This window comes from Oncorhynchus gorbuscha, linkage group LG11, assembly GCF_021184085.1.
Source record: "Oncorhynchus gorbuscha isolate QuinsamMale2020 ecotype Even-year linkage group LG11, OgorEven_v1.0, whole genome shotgun sequence".
NCBI classification, from domain to species: domain Eukaryota; kingdom Metazoa; phylum Chordata; class Actinopteri; order Salmoniformes; family Salmonidae; genus Oncorhynchus; species Oncorhynchus gorbuscha.
In genome coordinates, this window is record NC_060183.1 from 52,765,278 (window position 1) to 52,787,110 (window position 21,833).

Here is a 21,833-nt window from a genome sequence, read left to right on the forward strand (position 1 = left end):
TCACATTTCATGCTGTACTGACCTACTACACATAAACATAACACAGGACCAGATAGGCTACACAGGGACCGCATTCAAGTACGCAAGTGAAACAGGATCTGACATCCATCTTTAATAACGCCACTGTTCTTTCTCTCCTCTCCTCCTATTGTTTAATTTCTGAGCCGCCATAGTTGAGTGTCACTTAGGGGGAGAATAGAAGAGTCAGAGGAAAACTGAGGGAGTGGAAGAAGGTATACAAAGGGAAATCTCACAGCTCCACTAGTAGGCTCGTCCCCGTCGGTTCTCTCTTCATCCCTCGCTCCACTCCTCCATGTGGAGTTGAACTGTAGTAATTCTCACCGCGTCCCAGCCCCTCTGAGCTACCAATAGCATCCTCTCGTCCCTCCATCCGCATCCATAAAGTACACGCGTGCGCAAACACACACGCGCTTTGTTGAAAATATGTCCGATTTACCTCGCAAAAAGTGTGAATATTAGGGTTCTAAAATAAATACATGTTTTGGAAATGCACCATATTTCAAACTATCTACATGAAAATCTGTACCTTCCCGTATATTTTTGTACAGTAAACTCGTGCTAGCACGTCCACACATGTACCTACATGCGTGTGTGGTGTACACACAGGATCCCACTCACTCACCCATGACCGCAACACCACCACTAAAATATGCTCAAATACCCTGCATTAGTCCTCTCCATTCACAAATTCACTGGCGACATCAACAATTTGTCAAGGTTACTATGGCAATGGTTTCTGTCCAATGAGAGAAGGGGCTGGACTCATGTGACAGAGTAGAAGGAAAGATGGCGGGAGGGGAAAGAAACTGATTATTTCTATTTACCAATGAGTGGTTGGTCTGCTGAAGTCATTGCTTGTAGAGGGGACATCATGTTCACAGAGAGTCCTTCGGTTTGGCTAACCCTAAAATCTTCCTATGCCTTCAGAAAGACATGTGGGACCGTGTTGAGGTATATTTAGAGCCATCTGACTGTCCATGAAGAGAGGTCATCAGTCCCTATATAGTCACATATACCCCAGGATACTTACTCTATACAACAGACAGGGTTCAGATTTCAATTTGGTTTAAGATAAAATCCCTAGACCCCTACTCGATGTCTCATTTGATGACAAGATGTTCCCACAAGGTGAATTTGGGTAGCAATTTATTTTATGGTACTGTTACCACCAGTGTTAGTATGGCTTTAGGTACTTTGATATAATTCACACAATTTCATAACCTATTACCAAATGGTGCCTATTGCAGGGGCTTGTTTAAATGACCCCCCCCCCAAAAAAAGTAATTCATTCTGTAGATTATTACTGGGTAATTATCATTGAATCATCTAACCTGATCATTTGCATACCAGCAAGCAAAATAATGTGTTAGATGATCTCATGGTTTTGCATTAAGATCATGTCCTGATGATGTTGGTTGGAAATAAACCTGTAGTGTCAGAGATGAGATATCAACACAAACAGATGAGTGGGAATAAGAGGAACTGGACTGGAAACTTCTGTTCTGGAACAGGAATAAAATGCATTCACACATTTCACTTAAACACAAAAACAGTTTAATGAATAAATAACATCACAAACAATCACAATGAACAGTCTGATTCATAGAGATGGGACTGTGACCCTGGAATAAGAGAAGGAATGTCTTCCTATGTACCTGAGGAAGAGATTGAGGGATAGTTTCCCGGACACAGATTAAGCCTGGTCTTGAAATAAAAAGAGAATCTCGATTGAACATGTTTCCCAATCCAGGATTAGGATTAATCTGTGTCCAGGAAACAAGTGGGTAAGGAAAACCTGATTCTAGGCAGGCTCTTAGCTATCTTAATTAATTAAGCCAATATCCATGGTCCTACCATCATCTGCAACCAAACACCATCAAGGAGATGGTTTTATTGATTGCCTTTAAGCAGGATAACCCTGCTTTATAGAGTGGTTTGTGCTGTAATGTAACCATCTAAAGATGCCAAACTGGAATATATTTTCACAGTGATATGTATTATCTAGTAACCAATAGCAGTGTCAACATTTTATGAAACCAGAAACATTCGAATACATAACATATTCAATACATCATATTTTAATATCATTAGTATATCAAGTCATATAAAGGCAAGAGCCATGTATTTACACTACCTGTTGTGGAAAGGCAAGCTGTCATATCCCCTTCAATTCTTCCTATAGTAGTAAACATCCATGCATTAATAAATAGTGCATCAATTAAAAGTGATAAAAGCTAGTGGCAATAATAGCCAAACGGGCTTTTTAAATTTAATTTCTCAAAGGAAACTCTAGTTTCAGTAAACTTCAGGTAAATCTATAAATAATCTATTAGATTTCTGTCCTCCATTTTGGAAACTTCAAGTGTCACTATGAAAGACTGTGCAAAGGGTTTAAGAAGTTAAGATAATGCATAGGTTAGAAAACAACCTGCAAAAATCATTTTAAAGAACCTTCCTGTAGGGATTTTTATAACTAGAAGAGGAGAATAGGTGATTGTACAAACATGGGCTATATTTCAACTTATGCTCAATTGAACATATTTTCTGGTTTTGAACTGTTTGAAACCATTCGCTGATCCTGAACACACCCCAGTGGTTATTTTGCAGTAATGGGAACAGGGTCAACGCTTGTGACGCCACGTGTTCAACTATATTGAAAAGAGCATATAATTTGTATAACGCACTTGCCCTGGTCACACAGACAGAAATAGCTTAAACATGTGGCACACTTTTTCAACCATCACAGCAAGCAAAATAACTATTGACCTTGGTCAAGTGAAGTTGGAGACTCTGGGCCTAAACTCCCACAAGGGAAAGATGTTATTCTTTTTAAAATGTATGTTGTGCAACTGTATACACACTGACCCGAGAGGAAAGTTTAGGCAGACAAACATTAAGAGAACATTAGAAAATGTATCGGATCTCTTTTTTGGCTCCTGACAGGATTCTACTATCTTGGTCAAGTGAAGCATTAAAAGGAACCAAAACATGACCAGCGAAGGGGCCAGTACTGCTGTCTAATATAGTCTGTTACAGGCCATGTGTGATCCTGGTTCGCATTCTGGTAGAAACCAAACCACAGCTCACCTTCTGGGCTACACATATAAACAGAACCCCCTTTAGCAGTCTCCACCTCCATCCACCTCCACCTGATTCAGTTCAGGGACCACCTCTCCTGCCCACTCCTCCCCCCTGTTGTCTCCGCCAGACTGGCCTACTCCCTGCTCCCTGGGGGTGAGGGGCTCTGTGTCACTGTCGTCCCCTTCCACCATGGCTGTGTAGTCACTCTGGGTAGAGGTGGGGTCCCCCGGGCAACTCAGGCTAATCACAGAAGCCAGGCAGGAAAAAAGTAGGCCCAGAATGGCAATGTAGAAGCTCTCCCCTGGGTAAGCCTGCATCCCCACTGCCCCTGCTTGGCTTCTGGTGCCAGGCCTAGGAGACCAAGACCCAGGCCAGGTGGTCCAGCCCCCTACCCAGTCCCACAGTAGCCCAAATTTGCCCTCCTGAAGGTTGCCGCTGATGACGTACAGGCAAGCCCCACACACTCCCAGCACGGACATTAGGAAAACAACTGGGGAGAGTGGAAGGGAGAAAAAGAGACAGAGGGAAAGGGAGAAAGAGAGCAAGAGGATGATAAACTCATTAATCCCAGAGAACTGCAGAGAGTGATGTAAACCAACATGGCTCTGCAAACATGACTCATGTCATTTTATGACACTTCATATTTTATGAGACCTGTGAGAGTATACTCTTCAAATTATGACTAGCGGATAAGAGCGTTGGGCCGGGCCTCCCGGGTGGCGCAGTGGTTAAGGGCGCTGTACTGCAGTGTCAGCTGTGCCACCAGACCCTGGGTTCGCGCCCAGGCTCTGTCATAACCGGCCGCGACCGGGAGGTCCGTGGGGCAACGCACAATTTACCTAGCGTCGTCCGGAATAGGGAGGGTTTGGCCGGTAGGGATATCCTTGTCTCATCACGCACCAGCGACTCCTGTGGCGGGCCAGGCGCAGTGTGCGCTAACCAAGGTTGCCAGGTGCACGGTGTTTCCTCCGACACATTGGTGTGGCTGGCTTCCGGGTTGGATGCGCGCTGTGTTAAGAAGCAGTGCGGCTTGTTTGGGTTGTTTACCGGAGGACGCATGACTTTCAACCTTCGTCTCTCCCGAGCCCGATGAGACAAAATAGTAGCTACTAACAATTGGATACAGCGAAATTGGGGAGGAAAAAGGGGTAAAATAAAAATTCATTTTAAAAAAGAACGTTGGGCCAGTAACCGAAAGGTTGCTGGTTCAAATCCCCGAGCCGACTAAATAAATAAAAAATAGGCAGAGAACGTAACCCTAATTTCTCCTGTAAGTCACTGTGGAGTAGAGTGTCCGCTAAATAACTAAACATTTCAAAATATATAAAATGACAGTATAGTGATAAAACCCTCAGAAAGAGAGACAAACAGACAGAGAAAAACAGAGCGGCAGCAATTGAGACCGAACGAGAAAGAAAAAGAGAGAATAAGAAAAGTGAGACAGACAAAGGGAGAAAAGTTAGATTACCAGTGGAGATGTGGAGTGACAACACCAGTCGAGGGTGGGACATCCCAGTCCCCAAGAAGTCCAATAAGAAGGAGGAGCTGGAGAGCAGGACAGCAGTGTAGCACAGAGCCGCCAGGGCATAGAGCAGCCACATCCCCCAGCCGTTAACACCACCCAGAGGACCTACAGGGAGCGAACACACACGTACTCTCAGTCAACTCCACACACACCACACTCCCAGGCTTCTGCATAAGTAGAGAGTAAATACGTTTAAGATCACAAACATGGAATTACGGACAAGTACAGGGCATAGGCCTTTACCAGATATATGTGGGTGCAGTTAAACTGTAGAAAATGTGAACTATACAGTGTCAAAACAGATGACGACTGTCTGGTAGCAGAAATAGAAGACAAATGTCAAACAATCTCTTCTTTGACGGTCCAGTCTTGCCCTTCCCTACCTGTGTCAGTGATGTTCTGGGCAGCGTGCAGTGTGAAGGCCACTCCATAGATGATTTGTTTTCCTCCGGGGTCAGTACTGTTCCTGACCTGGATCCAGTTGGGGTCAGCGATGGACGTGCACAGGGACACCAAAGTAAAGCACTGGCAAACCGCAGCCGGAGACATGCTCAGAGTCATGGCTGGAAGAGAGACGCAATGTATTCCCATCCATAACAATTTGTACAGTCAACTGTTGCTCAGAGAATTTGCAAAAGTTGCCAAATACATAGATGTAACGTCACCATTTAGGCACAGTGTTTTACTAGATTGTCTAACTGTTTCAGACAAATCATGTGTATGGTTAGCTGTCATAATATGACTTCAATGGATGTACAACAAAGAAATAAAAAGAGTTTATGCAATAAATAACCACGCAGCACAGAATGCTGTTGCAGGTTGTAAGAACATTTGACACTGTAAACCTGAAGTTGGGAAACTTTAAATGAAGAGAGATCTGTGGAATGGGTCGGTATTATTAAGGCATCTGTCACCTAACCCTTCACTTACCAGCAGCTAGACTAGCACTAACCCACTATAAGATGAAAATGTAGACTAGCTAGCTACTTGCTGCTAAGGGATAACCTAGCCAAGTAAAACACAACTCTACAATGTACTTCACATCAACATAGTGGAGTTGAGTTAGACTTGGCAAGGGATAACCAAGTGCCACAAAAAAAAAAGTAATATGACAACTGAATTGTCTATTGTTCAGCATATTGTCTGAAAATCAAGCTAAAGTGCCATCAGAAAGTATTCAGACCCCTTGACTTTTTACAAATTTGATTTTGTTAGTCTGAATTTAAATTGGATTAAATGTAGATTTTTGTCACTGGCCTACACACACACACACACACACACACACACACTACCCCATAATGTCAAAGTCAAATGATGTTAGACATTTTTACAAATGTATTAAAAATGAAAAGCTGAAATGTCTTGAGTCAATAAGTATTCAACCACTTTATTATGGAAAGCCTAAATAAGTTCAGGAGTAAAAGCATGAGATGACTACCTCATCTCTGTACCACACACATACACATAATTGTAAGGTCCCCCAGTTGACCTGTGAATTTCAAATACAGATTCAACCACAAAGACAAAGGAGGTTTACCAATGCCTCACATCTATTGGTAGATGGGTAGGGGGAAAAAGCAGACATTCAATATCCCATTCAATACACTTTACACTACAAAGACACAGGCAGTTGCCAGAGAGGAGAGAAAACACTCAGGGATTTCACCATGAGGCCAAACAGTTACAGAGTTTAATAGCTGTGATAGGAGAAAACTGAGGATGGCTCAACAACATTGAAGTTACTAAACAATACTGACTTAATTAATAGAGGGAAAAGGAAGCTTGTACAGAATAACAAATATTCCAAAACATGCATCCTGTTTGCAGCAAGGCACTAAAGTAATACTACAAAAAATGTGGCAATACTCTTTTTTTTGTCCTGAATACAAAGTGTTATGATATAGGGCAAATGCAATACAACAAATTACTGAGTACCACTCCCCAAAGTACTGTTTTCTGGCATCTTGAAGGCTGCGTTATGTTATGGGTATGATTGTAAACGTTAAGGACTGATGAGTTTTTCAGGTTAAAAAATAAACAGAATGGAGTGAAGCACAGGCAACAGACATCCTAGAGGAAAACCTGGAAAGCGGAGTTGACCACCAGACAATGGGAGATTAATTCACCTTTCAGCAGGACAATAATCTAAAACACAAGGCCAAATCTACACTGAAGTTGCTTACCAAGACAGTGAATGTATCGGAGTGGCCAAATTAGTTGACTTAAATCTACTTGAAAATCTATGTCAAGACCTGAAAATGGTTGTCTAGCAATGATCAACAACCAATTTGGACAAATTATGGACAAACCAGGTGTGGAAAATATAAGATTTACCCATGAAACCTCAGATGTAATCGTTGCCGAAATTGCCTCTACAAAGTATTGAATACTTGTGTAAATTAGATATTTCTGTATTTCATGTTCAATAGATTCTATTCTAAAAACATGTTTTCACTTTGTCACTATTGGGTATTGTGTCCAGATGGATGAGGGAAAATCTATTGAATAAAATGTTTTATTCAGGATGTAACATAAAATCTGGAATAAATCAAGGGGTATGAATACTTTCTGAAGGGTGTGTAGTCAGGTTGTACATGTGCAATTTCGCAATGCCTATCTCGTGTCCTGAGAATCAGTTGTCAATCAAGTAACTATAGCAGGCTACCTAGCATGCGCTTGCTATTTCAAATGCACGCGCACAATAATAAATCTACACAAGCTTGTTCTTTCGGAAATAGCTAGGCTAGCGTTACTTACCAGAGATACGAATACAAGGAAATCCACGAACATACAATCTATTTCTTTAAATGTATATACGTGCCTCACGGGTGTGGCTAAATATATGTTTTTTTCTGCGCCGACATAATCTAAAGCCAATTCAAAGCACGGAATCATCTAACTTTCATTTGGCTAATACTGGCTCGTAGACGGTCTTCCGGGATGACCGGAAATTACATTCACGAGTGCAATGTTGTCACTAGTTACCACAGCCACAAAGGCTATATCGTAAAACTTCCTGAAAACAATCATGTGTCTTTTGGTCTTTATTTAAGATTACGGTTAGGCATGAAGTTAACGACACCGCTAAGGTTAGGTGTAAAATCATATTTTTAAAGGATAAATTGGTTTATGACTTTGTGGCTGTGGTAACTACTGACGACACGAGTGCAACGGTGTGCAAACAATTAGTCAGGGATATTATGTAATTAACTAGCAAATCCAACAAAGCGTAAATTAGTATTTTTGCATACTGTACAATTATATACCTGTCTCTGACAGGTTCATATTTATCCCACCAAGGAATCAACAATATGCTAAGAAATCTGGAACATAAATCTGCTCTTAGATTGCAATAATGTGCAACGTACTCAAGGTATAACTGTGGGTAGTGATTGTATGGCCGAGTTTAAGATACAAATAAATATGGGCTGGAAATAGACATAAAAAGAGGAAACATCCAAAATCCAATTCACATGTCGACTTTATTCATATACAATCCGTATACTGAGTATAATGAGAACACTCAAAATAATCCAATAATTCAGTGTATGAAATTATAATTCTGAACCAGCATGAGTGTTGTCTAATCTGTTTGTTTATGCTTCATTACTTATCCGAGTTTGGCATCACAAATCTGGCAGCATTGAATATTTCAGGTTTTACTGTAGATTGATGAGGGAGTTTCTAGCTTTGGCAAAATCTGTCCTCAATGTGTTGTGTGTGTCTGTATATTTCCCATTAGGCGGTGTTTCGTATCTCGGGCGTGAGGTTGATGAGTGAGTTACTAGCTTGGGCCAGCTCGCTGATAGAGACCCTCCCTCTCTGTTTGATGAACTGAGCCACAGCGTTTAACTCTTCTGGCGTGATGGAGATAAACTTCCCTCTATCGTCGATCACTCCTGAAGAAAATAATTAGAATAAAGACGGTCAGACAGCAGAGAAGCAAGAATGCCTGACTGTACTCATTTACTCAGAGAAATAATGTTAATTTTGGCACACACTTTTATTCACATACCTGTGAGTTCACCATCAGCTAAGAGGTCCTGCAGTCTCGCAATTGCATCCTGTGAGCAAAGATTAGTTATGATGACCAATCTCCCTTCTCTCAACCACCACAAAAAAACACTAATATAACCTTGAACCTTGTGGAGACACAATCTGACACACATATTTAAAATGAGAACAGATAATTGAGTGCAGGAATCATAGTCCTGCACTCATGACACCCTTTGATAATTTTCCTGCCATCACCTGTGTGCGCATTCCAAAGTGTGACGCCAGGTCTTCCAGCAGTACTACCTTGGAGTCCTGAGAGATAACCAGAGGAAAAGAGGGTAAAAAACCTATACGTTGTTAACAATAAAATGTCACAATAAGGTGCAGAGCAATCGACTTGCCTGTAGGGGGGCAAGGAGACCCCCTGCTCTGCTAAAACCATTGACAACTGTGTGCCCTTTTCAAGGGAATGTTGAATAAATGTTAAGTATTTAGTTGTACATCACCTCTTGAACAGCAGTCAGAACTACACATTTCTGATTATTCCATACAAAACAATTGCTGACATTTACTGTAGCTCTATCATCATAATTATACAGCAAATAGCCTACCTGCATGCTTTTCATCACCAGTAAACATCAATTGATCATGTGATTTCAGATACAGTTGAAGTCGGAAGTTAAACATACACTTAGGATGGAGACAAAACTACTTTTCAACCACTCCATTAATTTCTTGTTAACAAACTATAGTTTTGGCAAGTTGGTTAGGACATCTACTTTGTGCATGACAAGTGATTTTTCCAACAATTGTTTACAGACAGATTATTTCACGGTATCACAATTCCAGTGGGTCAGAAGTTTACATACACTAAGTTGACTGTGCCTTTAAACAGCATGGAAAATTCCAGAAAAGGATGTCATGGCTTTAGAAGCTTCTGATAGGCTAATTGACATCATTTGAGTCAATTGGAGGTGTACCTGTGGATGTATTTCAAGGTCTACCTTCAAATGGGAAAATCAAAAGAAAGCCAAGACCTCAGAAAAATTGTAGACCACAAGTTTGGTTCATCCTTGGGAGCAATTTCGAAATGCCTGACGGTACCACGTCCAGCTGTACAAACAATAGTACACAAATAAACACCATGGGACGACAGCCATCATACCGCTCAGGAAGGAGACGCGTTCTGTCTCCTAGAGATGAACGTACTTTGCTGCGAAAAGTGCAAATCAATCCCAGAACAACAGCAAAGAACCTTGTAAAGATGCTGGAGGAAACAGGTACAAAAGCCTCTATATCCACAGTAAAATGAGTCCTATATCGACATAACCTGAAAGGCCCCTCAGCAAGGAAGAAGGCACCGCTCCAAAACCGCCATAAAAAAAGCCAGACTATGGTTTGCAACTGCAAAGATCATACTTTTTGGATAATGTCCTCTGGTCTGATGAAACAAAGAAACTGTTTGGCTATAATGACCATCGTTATGTTTGGAGGGAAAAGGGGGATGCTTGCAAGTCAAAGAACACCATCCTAACCGTGAACCACAGGGCTGGCAGCATCATGTTGTGGGTGTGCTTTGCTGCAGGAGGGACTGGTGCACTTCACAAAATAGATGGCATCATGAGGGAGGAAAATTATGTGGATATATTGAAGCAACAGCAAATGGGTCTTCAAAATGGACAATGCCCCAAGCATACTTCCAAAGTTGTCAAAATGGCTTAAGGACAACAAAGTCAAGGTATTGGAGTGGCCATAAAAATGCACTCACCTTAATCTTATAGAAATGTTGTGGGCAGAACTGAAAAAGCATGTGCGAGCAAGGAGGCCTACAAACCTGGGGTCAAAAGGAATGGGTCAAAATTCACCCAACTTACTGTGGGAAGCTTGTAGAAGGCTACAATTTAAAGGCAATGCTACCAAATACTAATTGAGTGTATGTAAACTTCTGACCCACTGGGAATGTGATGAAAGAAATCAAAGCTGAAATAAATCACTATTATTCCTGACATTTCACATTCTTAAAATAAAGTGATCCTAACTGACCTAAAACAGGAAATTTGTACTAGGATTAAATGTCAGGAATTGTGAAAAATTAAGTTTAAATGTATTTGGCCAAGATGTATGTAAACTTCTGACTTCAACTGTACATGACGATAGCCTCACGATCTCTCTTAATATTGGCTACCATTAAGTTGACATTTGGGTGATCTAAAATACAAGTGAAGTTAACTATACCTCAGTGTGAGTGGTTTAGGATCATTTCCCATCCTTTGTGGGCTCTGCATGTCAAGAAGGGCTCGACTGCCGATGTACTGTTAGCTGATCATGTTTACGCATATTGTGTTGCAGCCATGCGGTGTTGTCTTCGGTCTCTCTTTATGTAGATTTGTGGTATCTCTTGTGATGCATGTTTGGTCCTACATTTTTAATCCCAGCCCAGGTCCCCATAGGAGGCATTTTGTCTCTTGTTAAATAAGAATTTGTGCTTAATTTGACTAGTTAAATAAAAAATGCAATAAAATTCAAATACAAATATTACATTGCAATCTACCGGTAGAAATGTTGCACAGTTGGCTAAACAGAAACTATTCATATCTCGACTTATTCCACATTTTGTTGTGTTAGAGCCTGAATTCAAAATTGATTATAGATTCTTTCCTCACCCATCTACACACAATATCCCATAATGACAAAGTAAAAACATGTTTTTAGAAATCTATAGAAAATAAAATACAGAAATATCTCATTTACATAAGTATTCACACCCCTGGGTCAATACTTTGTAGAAGCACCAATTTCAGCTTTGAGTCATCTTTGGTAGGCATGTATCAGCTTTGCACATCTGGATTTGGGAATTTCTTCCCATTCTTCCTCAAGGATTTTTTCAAGCTCTGTCAAGTTGGATGGAGAGTGGCGGTGAATAGCAATCTTCAAGACTTTCCACAGATTTTAAATGAGATTCAAGACTGGGCCACTCAAGAACATTTCTCATTCTTGTTCTGAAGCCATTCCAGTGTTTGGCTGTATGCTTGGGGTCATTGTCTTATTGGAATGGAAATCTTCGCCCCAGTCTAAGGTCGTTTGCACGCTGGGGGAGGTTCTCATTACGGATTTGGCTCCATTCATTGTTCTCTCTATCCTTACCAGTCTCCCAGTCCATCGCTGAAAACCATCCCATAGCATGATGCTGCCACCACCATGTATCATGGTAGGGATGGTGTTAACCAGGCACAGCTCACACCCGTCTTTCTCCACACACAGCGTTTTGCAATTCAGGACAAATAGTTCAATTTGAATTATCAGTCCACATAATCCTTTGCCTTATGCTCTGAGGCTTTCCCATGCCTTTTTGCAAACTCCAGGTGTGATGTCATGTGCTTTTTATATCAGGAGTGGCTTCTGTTGGGCCACTCACCCATAATGCACAGATTGGTGAAGTACTGTAAAGACTTGTCCTTCTGGCAGGTTCTACCATCTCAGCCAAGGAACTCTGTAGTTCTGTCAGAGTGATCATTGGGTTATTGGTCACCTCCCTGACCGAGGTCCTTCTTACCCGGTTGCTCAGTTTGGTCGGACGGCCAGCTCTAGGCAGAGTCTGGGTAGTTCCATATTTTGTCAATTTTCCAACGACTTGGATCAATGAGCTCTTGGAAACGTTCAACACTCTAGTAATAGTTGTATACCCTTCCCCAGATACATGCCGCATTACAATTCTCTGAGTTCTATGAACAGTTCCTTGGATTTCATGGTATAGTTTCTGCTCTGGCATGCCTGTCAATTGTGGAACCTTACAGTACCAGTCAAAGGTTTGGACACACCTACTCATTCTAGGGTTTTTCATTATTTTCACAATTTTCTACATTGTAAAATAATTCTGAAGACATCAAAACTATGAAATACCACATATGGAATTATGTAGTAACCAAAAAAAATCTAAATATATTTTATATTTGAGATTCTTGAAAGTAGTCCCCCTTTGCTTTGATGACAGCTTTCCACTCTTGGCATTCTCTCAACCAGCTTCATGAGGTAGTCACCTGGAATGTATTTCAATTAACAGGTGTGCCTTGTTAAAAGTTAATTTGTGGAATATCTTTCCTCTTTAATGCATTTGAGACAATCAGATGTGTTGTGACAAGATAGGGGTGGTATACAGAAGATGACTTAAATGTAATGTAAATGTAAGATAGCCCTATTTGGTAAAATACCAAGTCCATATTACGGCAAGAACAGCTCAAAAGCAGAGAAACGACAGTCATTACTTTAAGAAATGAATGCCAGTCAATCCGGAATATTTCAAGAACTTTGAACGTTTCAAGTGCAGTCACAAAAACCAAGCGCTATGATGAAACTGGCCCTCATGAGGACCTCCACAGGAAATGAAGACCCAGAGTTACCTCTGCTGCAGAGGATAAGTTCATTAGTGTTACCAGTTTCAAAAATATGCAATTAACTGCACCTCAGACTGCAGCCCAAATAAATGCTTTAGAGTTCAAGTAACAGACATCAATTATTCAGAGGAGACGTGCGTGAATCATGCCTTCACAATTTCTACAAAGAAACTACTAAATGACACCAATAAGAAGAGACTTGCTTGGGCCAAGAAACATGAGCAATTGACATTAGACTGGTGAAAATCTGTCCTTTGGTCTGAGTCGTCCAAATTTGAGATTTTTGGTTCCAACCACCGTGTCTTTGAGAGACAGATTTGTTGAACGGATAATCTCTGTATGTGTGGTTCCCACCGTGAAGCATGGAGGAGGTGTAATGGTGTGGGGTGCTTTGCTGGTGACACTGTCAGGGATTTATTTAAAATTCCAGGCACACTTAACCAGGATGGCTACCACAGCATTCTGGTTTGCTCTTAGTGGGAATATCATTTGTTTTTAAACAGGACAATGACAAAACACACCTCCAGGCTGTGTAAGGGCTATTTGACCAAGGAGGAGAGTGATGGAGTGCTACATCAGATGACCTGGCCTCCACATTCATCTGACCTCAACCCAATTGAGACGGTTTGGGTTGAGTTGGACCGCAGCGTGAAGGAAAAGCAGCCAACAAGTGCTCAGCATATGTTGGAACTATTTCAAGACTGTTGGAAATGCATTCCAGGTGACAACCTCATGAAGCTGGTTGAGAGAATACCAAGAGTGTGCAAAGCTGTCATCAAGGCAAAGGGTGCCTACTTTTAAGAATATAAAATATATTGTGATTTGTTTAACCCTTTTTTGATTACTACATGATTCCACATGTTATTTCATAGTTTTGATGTCTTCACTATTTTTCTACAATGTAGAAAATAGTCAAAATAATGAAAAACCCTTGAATGAGTAGGTGTGTCCAAACCTTTGACTGGTACTGTATATAGACAGGTGTTTCTTTCTAAATCATGTCCAAACAATTTAATTGGCCACAGGTGGACTCCAATCAAGTTGTAGTGACATCAAGGATGATCAAAGGAAATTGGATGCATCTGAACTCCATTTGTAGTGTCAAAGCAAAGGGGTGTAAATGGTTACGTAATTTAGATATCTATTTCATTTTCGATAAATCTGCAAACATTTCTAAACTTTTCACTTTTTCATTATGAGATTTTGTGTGTAGATGGGTGAGGATTAAAATATATTTAATCAATTTTGAATTCAGGCTGTAAGAACAAAATGTGGACTAAGGGGTATGAATACTTTGAATGGATCTTTTTTATTTAACTAGGCAAGTCAGTTAAGAACAAATTCTTATTTACAATGACAGCCTAGGAACAGTGGGGTGCCTTGTTCAGGGGCAGAACAACAGCATTTTACCTTGTCAGCTCGGGGATTCAATCTAGCAACCTTCGATCTAGCAACTGGCCCAATGCTGTAACCACTAGGCTACCTGCCGCCCCATGAATGCACTGTAGCGGTAATGGATTTTTTTCTCCAACCCACGTAGGCCTACCTAATTAAGTTAACACTATTCCCTTTTCAACATTGTTTTTAAGTGTGTTTAATCACAATTGCTGTGGACAGACATGATAGGCTACATTGATTAATGGACGATGTCAAATTGGCTATCTAGCTAATAACAGATCATGTCAATATGGTTCGTTAACATTCAGGGGACATTCTTTATCCAAAGTGTTTGATTTGCTTGCCATCTAGTGGTGATGACAAAAGTCCAATAAAGTTTTTTTTTTTAATGGTTAGGCTATCCTCACACTTCTGAAATGACATGATCAATTGATCATGAAAAGCATGCAGTTAATTTCTATAGCCTATAACTATGATAGAGCTAAATATGGAATAATCAGAACTGTGGTAGGTCTGACTATTCTCTTCAAGAGGTTATGATGTTAAAACCAAATAGTTAACATTTATTTAACATTCCCTTGAAAACAGCACATTGTTGTTAAAGGTTTTAGCGGAGCTGGGGGTCTCCATGCCCTGACGAATTGAGGCTGTTCTGCGGGAAAAGGGTGGTGCAACTCAATATTAGGAAGATTTTCCTAAAGTTTTGTACACAGTGTGTATGGTACTGGTTAGGTTCCTGCTCATACCTTGATGTACTGGATGAACTCTTGTAGAAGGTTGCGTGACTATAAAAAAAGAACAAACATTTACATAAAATAGGGATTTCATGCCAGGAATCCAGGTTACCGAGATTTACCACCCAAAACTACTCCCTTTTCCCGAGATAAATAAGTACGAGAAACCGGTAAATTATTTACATGAACAACATAGTGTGAAATGGAACTGTTAAATTACATGCGATGTCTAAATGTGGCTTCTCTACGGCCTCTACATGATGAATCAACCTTCAGGGTGGGGACAGACAACCCATCTCAGTATGGAGACCTATCATCTCATGGTAACAAAATGTTTTTATTTTGACAGGTAGGTCTACATTTGCTGCAGCATAACCTACACTACAGTAATATAAAAAGACAGAATGCTTGTCTAATTTACCCAACTCCATCTGGCTTTCGGGGGTGACCTTGTTTTTTAATATAACAATTTTCTTATTATTGCAGCTGCTGAGTTTGAAAACAAATCAGTCGAATATCATTGCTTTAAAATCAGTGCCCCCGCAGGCACTCTCTAGCAGTCTCTCCCAACGCCATTGAAATTTTATCCAAACTAGATAATCCTGTTCTAAATTGATTTTTTAAAATATATATGTATATATATATATATATATTTTTTTATATATATATATATATGATGTCTTGGGAGTCCCATGCAGGAAAAGCTAGACTAGAATAGCTTGCTAAGGTGGCTTATGGTTGAGAAATTAACAGTAAATTGTCTGCCAAAAGCTCTGGTGGACATTCCTGCAGTCAGCATACCAACTGCACGCTCCCTTGAAACGTTATAGTGGTCTTTTATTGTCATCAGCTGAAGGTGCACCTGTGTAATGATCATGCTGTTTAATCAGCTTCTTGATATACCACACCTGTCAGGTAAATGGATTATCTTGGCAAAAGAGAAATGCTCACTAACAGGGATGTAAACAAATTTGTGGACATACGGCACAACACTTTACAGAAAAGCTTTTTGTGCCTATGGAAAATGTATGGGATCTTTTATTTCAGCTCATGAAAACAACACTTTACATGTTGCGTTTATATTTGTTCTCTCTCTCTCTCTCCATTCTTTCTTTCTCCCTCCCCCCCTCCCTCCCTCCCTCCCTCCCTCCCTGGGCCAACAAAAGGGGGACAGTGGGCCGTCATTTGCCCAGCCCCAATCTACTTGATAAAAACGGGTTTATGTCGACAGCCACCTAAACCAAACTATGTGAATACACTAGTAAACTACCTCTTCCTCTGTGACATCTTCAGCTTCACCCTGCTCCTCAACGACAAAGGACTGTTTGAGCCTTAGGTACTCCTCTTCCTCCTCCTTCTCCTGCTCCTCTTTGGCCCGCCGCTCCTCTTCCTCCTAAACAGAAAATAATAACAGGAGAAAGAAGGAATGAGTGCAAGAATGGGAATAATAAGTGATGTGTCTACCTGCATCTATGTTCAAAATAGTGAGATAGTGTGTTTATTACCTCTTTCTGCTCCTGTTGTCTCTCTTTCTCATCCTCCTTGCTTCTCTCCTGCTCTCGGAGCTCCTGCATTTTCTTCCTTTCCTCTCTCTCTGCCAGCTCAGCCTGAGGAACACAGCATCAAACCAAGTGGCCAAGAAGAACACTTGCAAACATAACATATAATGATTTGAAAATGCAGGGTGGGTCAAAAAAATATGGTGGATGCCCTTCACCTGCCTGGTTCTATCACAGCATTGCAGCTGAGAGAAGAAGCAGTGCTGCTGAAGGGAGAACGCCATTTGAGGAGAGAAAGCCATTGTAGACTATTGACTAGGCAAATATTATTGAGGCAATATTTTTGTTCATGGCAAACAGGAAAACAAGAAGCAGATTGGTCCTTTAAAAAAACTGCTGTATGTAAAATCAAATCAAATTCGAATCAAATTTATTTATAAAGCCCTTCAGCTGATGTCACAAAGTGCTGTACAGAAACCCAGCCTAAAACTCCAAACAGCAAGCAATGCAGGTGTAGAAGCACGATGGCTAGGAAAAACTCCCTAGAAAAGCCAGAACCTAGAAAGAAACCAGGCTATGAGGGGTGGCCAGTCCTCTTCTGGCTGTGCCAGGTGGAGATTATAACAGAACATGGCCAAGATGTTCATAGATGAACAGCAGGGTAAAATATTGTGTTCTAAACTGGAAAATAAATGTGACACTGGATGACAACATAATTATGTTTGTTTCCAACATTAGGGCTGTTTTCCTAAAGAAGTTAAATCCGCTTCATGTTTTGTTTCCTTGCCACAATACTAACGAGTATTGTGATACTGGTATCGTCCCAGCCCTACTATTGATTGACATGCTACTGATAACATATAATGGACAATCTCCAATGGAGAACTGTTCTCCAGCTGTTCCAGAGTGGTAATACCTCTCTCTGAGCCCGTTTGGCTTGTTTCTCCTCCAGTTTCCTCTGCTTCTTGGCTCCAAGCTTCCCTGTGGCCTGGAACTGCTGTTCCTCCTCTTCTTCCTGTTCCTCCACAGCCACTTCTTCTACAGGGCTGTCCTCTGAAGGAGCATTCACACATTTGTGAAACTTCATTTTCACAGTAGAAACACATGTGATACTCATTTGTGTGTGTATGTCAGATGTGTTACCATTGTCGGATGCGTCCCTCTGGGCTCGCCTCTGGGCCATTACCCTGCTGTTGAGATTTCTACGGCGCCGGGGCATGCCCACCCCACGCTCCTCGGCCACCTGCGGGCGAGGAGCTGCCACCCGAGCCAACACATCCTGCCTCTGTTCACGATCAGCTGGAGAGAGAGAGGGGGGGTTCAATTACAGATTATCGGGTCAATTTAGGCCCAAAACGAGTGCACATATGCGGAGAGGTAAAGAGCAGGAGACATGGGGAAGAGTTAATGGAGGGAGTCAGGGAAGGCAGATAATGGGAGCACAGACTCGATTACGTTTACTAGTATAATGTAGAGGAAGAGAATAGGGGAGGGAGACTTAAGTATAGCAAGATAAATAACGTAAATAAACGTGTCAACATGTTCCTTAGTCAGCTACAACAGTAGCTAGCTAACGTTAGCTAGCTACATTGAGAACTGACAGGTCATGACGAGCAAGTGACAGGGAAAAAAAATAAACACCCAAACAACCTCTACTTTTAACTTATAAATAGCCAGTGTTAAACACGAATAGCAACGCGATTGCTAACGTTAGCTGTTTTAGTATTGGTGTCGTTATCCAAACGCTTGGTAGCTTCAGTTAACTCCTTACCTTCCTCTGTTTTTCCTCGTACCTTCACAGCAAAAACGATCAACACAATAAGAATTGCTGCAGCAATCAAATACACCACAATGTCCATTGCAAATTTAAAATGGCTATTTCAGATTCTATGAATTTCACATTTCAAACTCTCTTCTCCACCATGACAGACACGTATGTTGTGTTGTGCTTCAGCCACCCATGTCACGTGATAGTCTTCTTCTTTAAGTTTTGATTGGCGAATCGCAACCAACGAATAAGTACATACACCGCCATCTACTGTGCTGGAGTGTGAGGCCGGTCACGACCTACCGAAAACACCATATTCTCTTAATTAACTAACCCCGAATTTCGAAGAAAATTAATATTTCCCTAACAAACCTCTCTACTCCCATCACCCCCACCCAAAATATCACCCACTCCACATTCAAGTCCAACCTCTCTGACCCTGTCAAACAACCTCTCATTCAACATCATACATTTCACAAAGTAATAATACATTTTCAAATGTTTCCTCTACCATACAGCCATTACACATTCGAGTACCATGTTTCCCTATCAATTTCAAAGACAAATTATGCCCTAATCTCATCCAACACAACAGAACGTCCTCCCTTCTATTCCCATTATATGACACTACCTCCCGTACAGATTTCCTTGTACTATAAACATTTCTGCCATCACTACTTTCACCCCATTGTCTCTGCCAGCAATCTAACCCATTTTTCAGAATAAATGTTTTCATTTCCCCTCTTCCCAACTGCACCTGTATTTCCACAATAGTTTTTTTCAATGCTTTTTTGCTATTATGAGCAGGAATCCAACAGAACTGAATTTCAATAACCATTCTTTTGTAATCCAGCAACAGCATAAATATTTCTAACCATAAAGCCTCACGTTCTGACTTTCCAGATTTTAAACTACACAAAACGAATACAGAGTCCGAACATATTACTACTCTTCTTGGTTGCACCTCCTATGTCCATTGCAATCCAACCATTATCGCCACTTCATGTAATATACTGGTACATCATTTGTTAGTCTCTTGCATATATTAACATCGAACTCAAGAATAAATACACATTCTCCTGTTTTCCCATTCATAGGATCCTTGGAACCATCTGTATACACTGCAAGGCAAGAACAAAACTGAGTACTAATATAATGATCCACTATTGTTTCTCCATTAGCTTCTTCACAACCACTGTTTATTTTCTTCCATCAGGCTATGATCAACATGTGGCCTTATATAAAACCATGGTGGCACATTTCCTATTGCCACAGATGGCACTATAACAAGGTCCCTGAGTCCATATTTATCAACCCTTTTCCCAATCTCTGACAAAACCCCTATTTTGATGTCGTTCATAGTCCCAGCAGTTTTCTAATACCATCAGTGTTGCCCAGTATGCCAGGGCTAGATGAACTCATCTAAGGGATTGTGGCATTTCTGCAGAATCTACCTGTAAAGCCTCAACAGGTTTAGTTTTAAATGCACCATCACACATCTTGAGTGCCCTCGCTTGCATTCTATCAAGGCTCAACATCGATGTAAAAGCCGCAGAACCATATGCAAAGTACCCATGTCACGTGATCAACTAGCGTTGTCTCATTATTTAAATGTCAAATCATAGAGCGTGAAATACCAGAACCGTGTGGCTAGACAAATTCATAGCATAAAGACGGCAAGGCGCAACAGAGGGTGGTGACTACAGCTCAGTATATCACGGGGCCGAGCTCCCTGCCATTCAGGCAGTGGCGTGTATTCATGGATACTAAGGGAAGCCAGACTTTTTCTAAAAATTGATCAAGAAAAAAATATAAAAACATAAAATAAAGTATATTTTGTCTCTGTGTTTCATAATTGTCCTTCAATGTGAAAGAGGCGAAACATCACCCCCTGTCTCTGTAGGTGTTGGCCATCTACCTGATGCTGTCTGGTCCAAAGGAGTACAACATTGTTTCCGCCCGTAGCATTGAATGCAAGAGAAGCCAGGGGTCATTTTGGCCTCCCTTGATAAACAATTATAACATAATAGCCCATCAGCATTGAGCTAAACTGAGTGAGCTCAACTGTGAATGGTCCTGCCGCACCAAAAGAAAATGTAATGGGAAGTCAGTTTGGACTTGGAGTCAATCTAATAAAATTGCATTGAGAGCATATGTAATTGACAGAAACAACTTGAATTGTTGCATCTGGTTGTGTTGTTGAATTCCAGTGGCTAGCCAGCTAGCTAAAATTGTCCCTTTCCTAAATTATCCATGAATGGAGATAGGGATTTGGACATGTGGTTTTACTTCATTCTCCGTACTGGCCAATGATTATAACGACGATTCTGATCCAACCATTAATTCATACATTGTACTTCTGGCCTGAGTGGATGGAAGTTAAATATGTTGCGACAGTAGATGTAGAAGGCTAATGTTAACTAACTAACGTTGCCTATGATCATCACTCAATGCCTAAGTTTACCTCCACTGTATTCATATTATACCATACCTTTGTCTGTACATTATACCATACCTTTGTCTGTACATTATACCTTGAAGCTATTTTATCGCCCCCGGAAACCTCCTTTTACTCTCTGTTCCGGATGTCCTAGACGACCAATTCTCATAGCTTTTAGCCATACCCTTATCCTACTCCTACTCTGTTCCGCTGGTGATGTAGAGGTGAATCCTAGCTCCAATCCTATTCCCCAGGCGCTCTCTTTCGATGACTTCTGTAACCGTAATATCCTTGATTTCATGCATGTTAACATTAGAAGCCTCCTTCCTAAGTTTGTTTTATTCACTGCTTTAGCACACTCTGCCAACCCGGATGTCCTATCCGTGTCTGAATCCTGGCTTAGGAAGACCACCAAAAACTCTGAAATCTCCATCCCTAACGACAACATTTTCAGACAAGATTGAATGGCCAAAAGGGGTGGTGTTGCAATCTACTGCAGAGATAGCCTGCAGAGTTCTGTCCTACTATCCAGGTCTGTACCCAAACAATTTGAACTTTTACTTTTAAAAATCCAACTCTCTAAAAACAAGTCTCTCACCGTTGCCACCTGCTATAGACCACCCTCGGCACCCAGCTGTGCTCTGGACACCATATGTGAACTGATTGCCCTACATCTATCTTCAGAGCTCTTGCTGCTAGGTGACCTAAACTGGAACATGCTTAACACCCCAGCCATTCTACAATCTAAGCTTGTTATCCTCAATCTCACACAAATGATCAATAAACCTACCAGGTACCACCCCAAAGCCGTAAACACGGGCACCCTCATAGATATCATCCTAACCAACTTACACCTCTGCTGTTTTCAACCAAGATCTCAGCGATCACTGCCTCATTGCCTGCAACCGTAATGGGTCAGCGGTCAAGCGACCTCCACTCATCACTGTCAAACGCTCCCTGAAACACTTCAGCAAGCAGGC

The 21,833-nt window shown here is 41.1% G+C and overlaps 2 protein-coding genes across 3 annotated transcripts in view; both read right to left on the reverse strand.

Annotated features, from left to right (window-relative positions):
• Positions 1-1,558: 1,558 nt before the first annotated feature.
• LOC124048922 lies at positions 1,559-7,567 on the reverse strand. The gene is made up of 4 exons (XM_046370101.1): positions 7,385-7,567; positions 5,011-5,190; positions 4,571-4,732; positions 1,559-3,592 (listed from the first exon to the last, which is right to left on the reverse strand). The coding sequence occupies exons 2-4, from the start codon at positions 5,186-5,188 to the stop codon at positions 3,141-3,143; spliced, it is 792 nt and encodes a 263-aa protein (XP_046226057.1). The 5' UTR covers positions 5,189-5,190; positions 7,385-7,567; the 3' UTR covers positions 1,559-3,140.
• Positions 7,568-8,090: 523 nt separating this feature from the next.
• LOC124048921 (DDRGK domain-containing protein 1-like) overlaps positions 8,091-21,833 on the reverse strand; it is a 28,421-nt gene continuing 14,678 nt past the window's right edge. Inside the window, exons 2-10 of one of the 2 annotated variants that reach the window (XM_046370100.1) lie at positions 18,417-18,560; positions 17,789-17,944; positions 17,562-17,698; positions 16,652-16,753; positions 16,417-16,539; positions 15,159-15,197; positions 8,879-8,935; positions 8,643-8,691; positions 8,091-8,526 (exon numbers count right to left, since the gene is read on the reverse strand). In XM_046370100.1, the coding sequence (XP_046226056.1) occupies positions 8,366-8,526; positions 8,643-8,691; positions 8,879-8,935; positions 15,159-15,197; positions 16,417-16,539; positions 16,652-16,753; positions 17,562-17,698; positions 17,789-17,944; positions 18,417-18,504 (912 nt within the window). In that variant the 5' untranslated portion in view covers positions 18,505-18,560 and the 3' untranslated portion in view covers positions 8,091-8,365. Of the gene's footprint in view, positions 8,527-8,642; positions 8,692-8,878; positions 8,936-15,158; positions 15,198-16,416; positions 16,540-16,651; positions 16,754-17,561; positions 17,699-17,788; positions 17,945-18,416; positions 18,619-21,833 lie in introns of those variants that run through there. The other variant, XM_046370099.1, reaches the window with a different exon arrangement.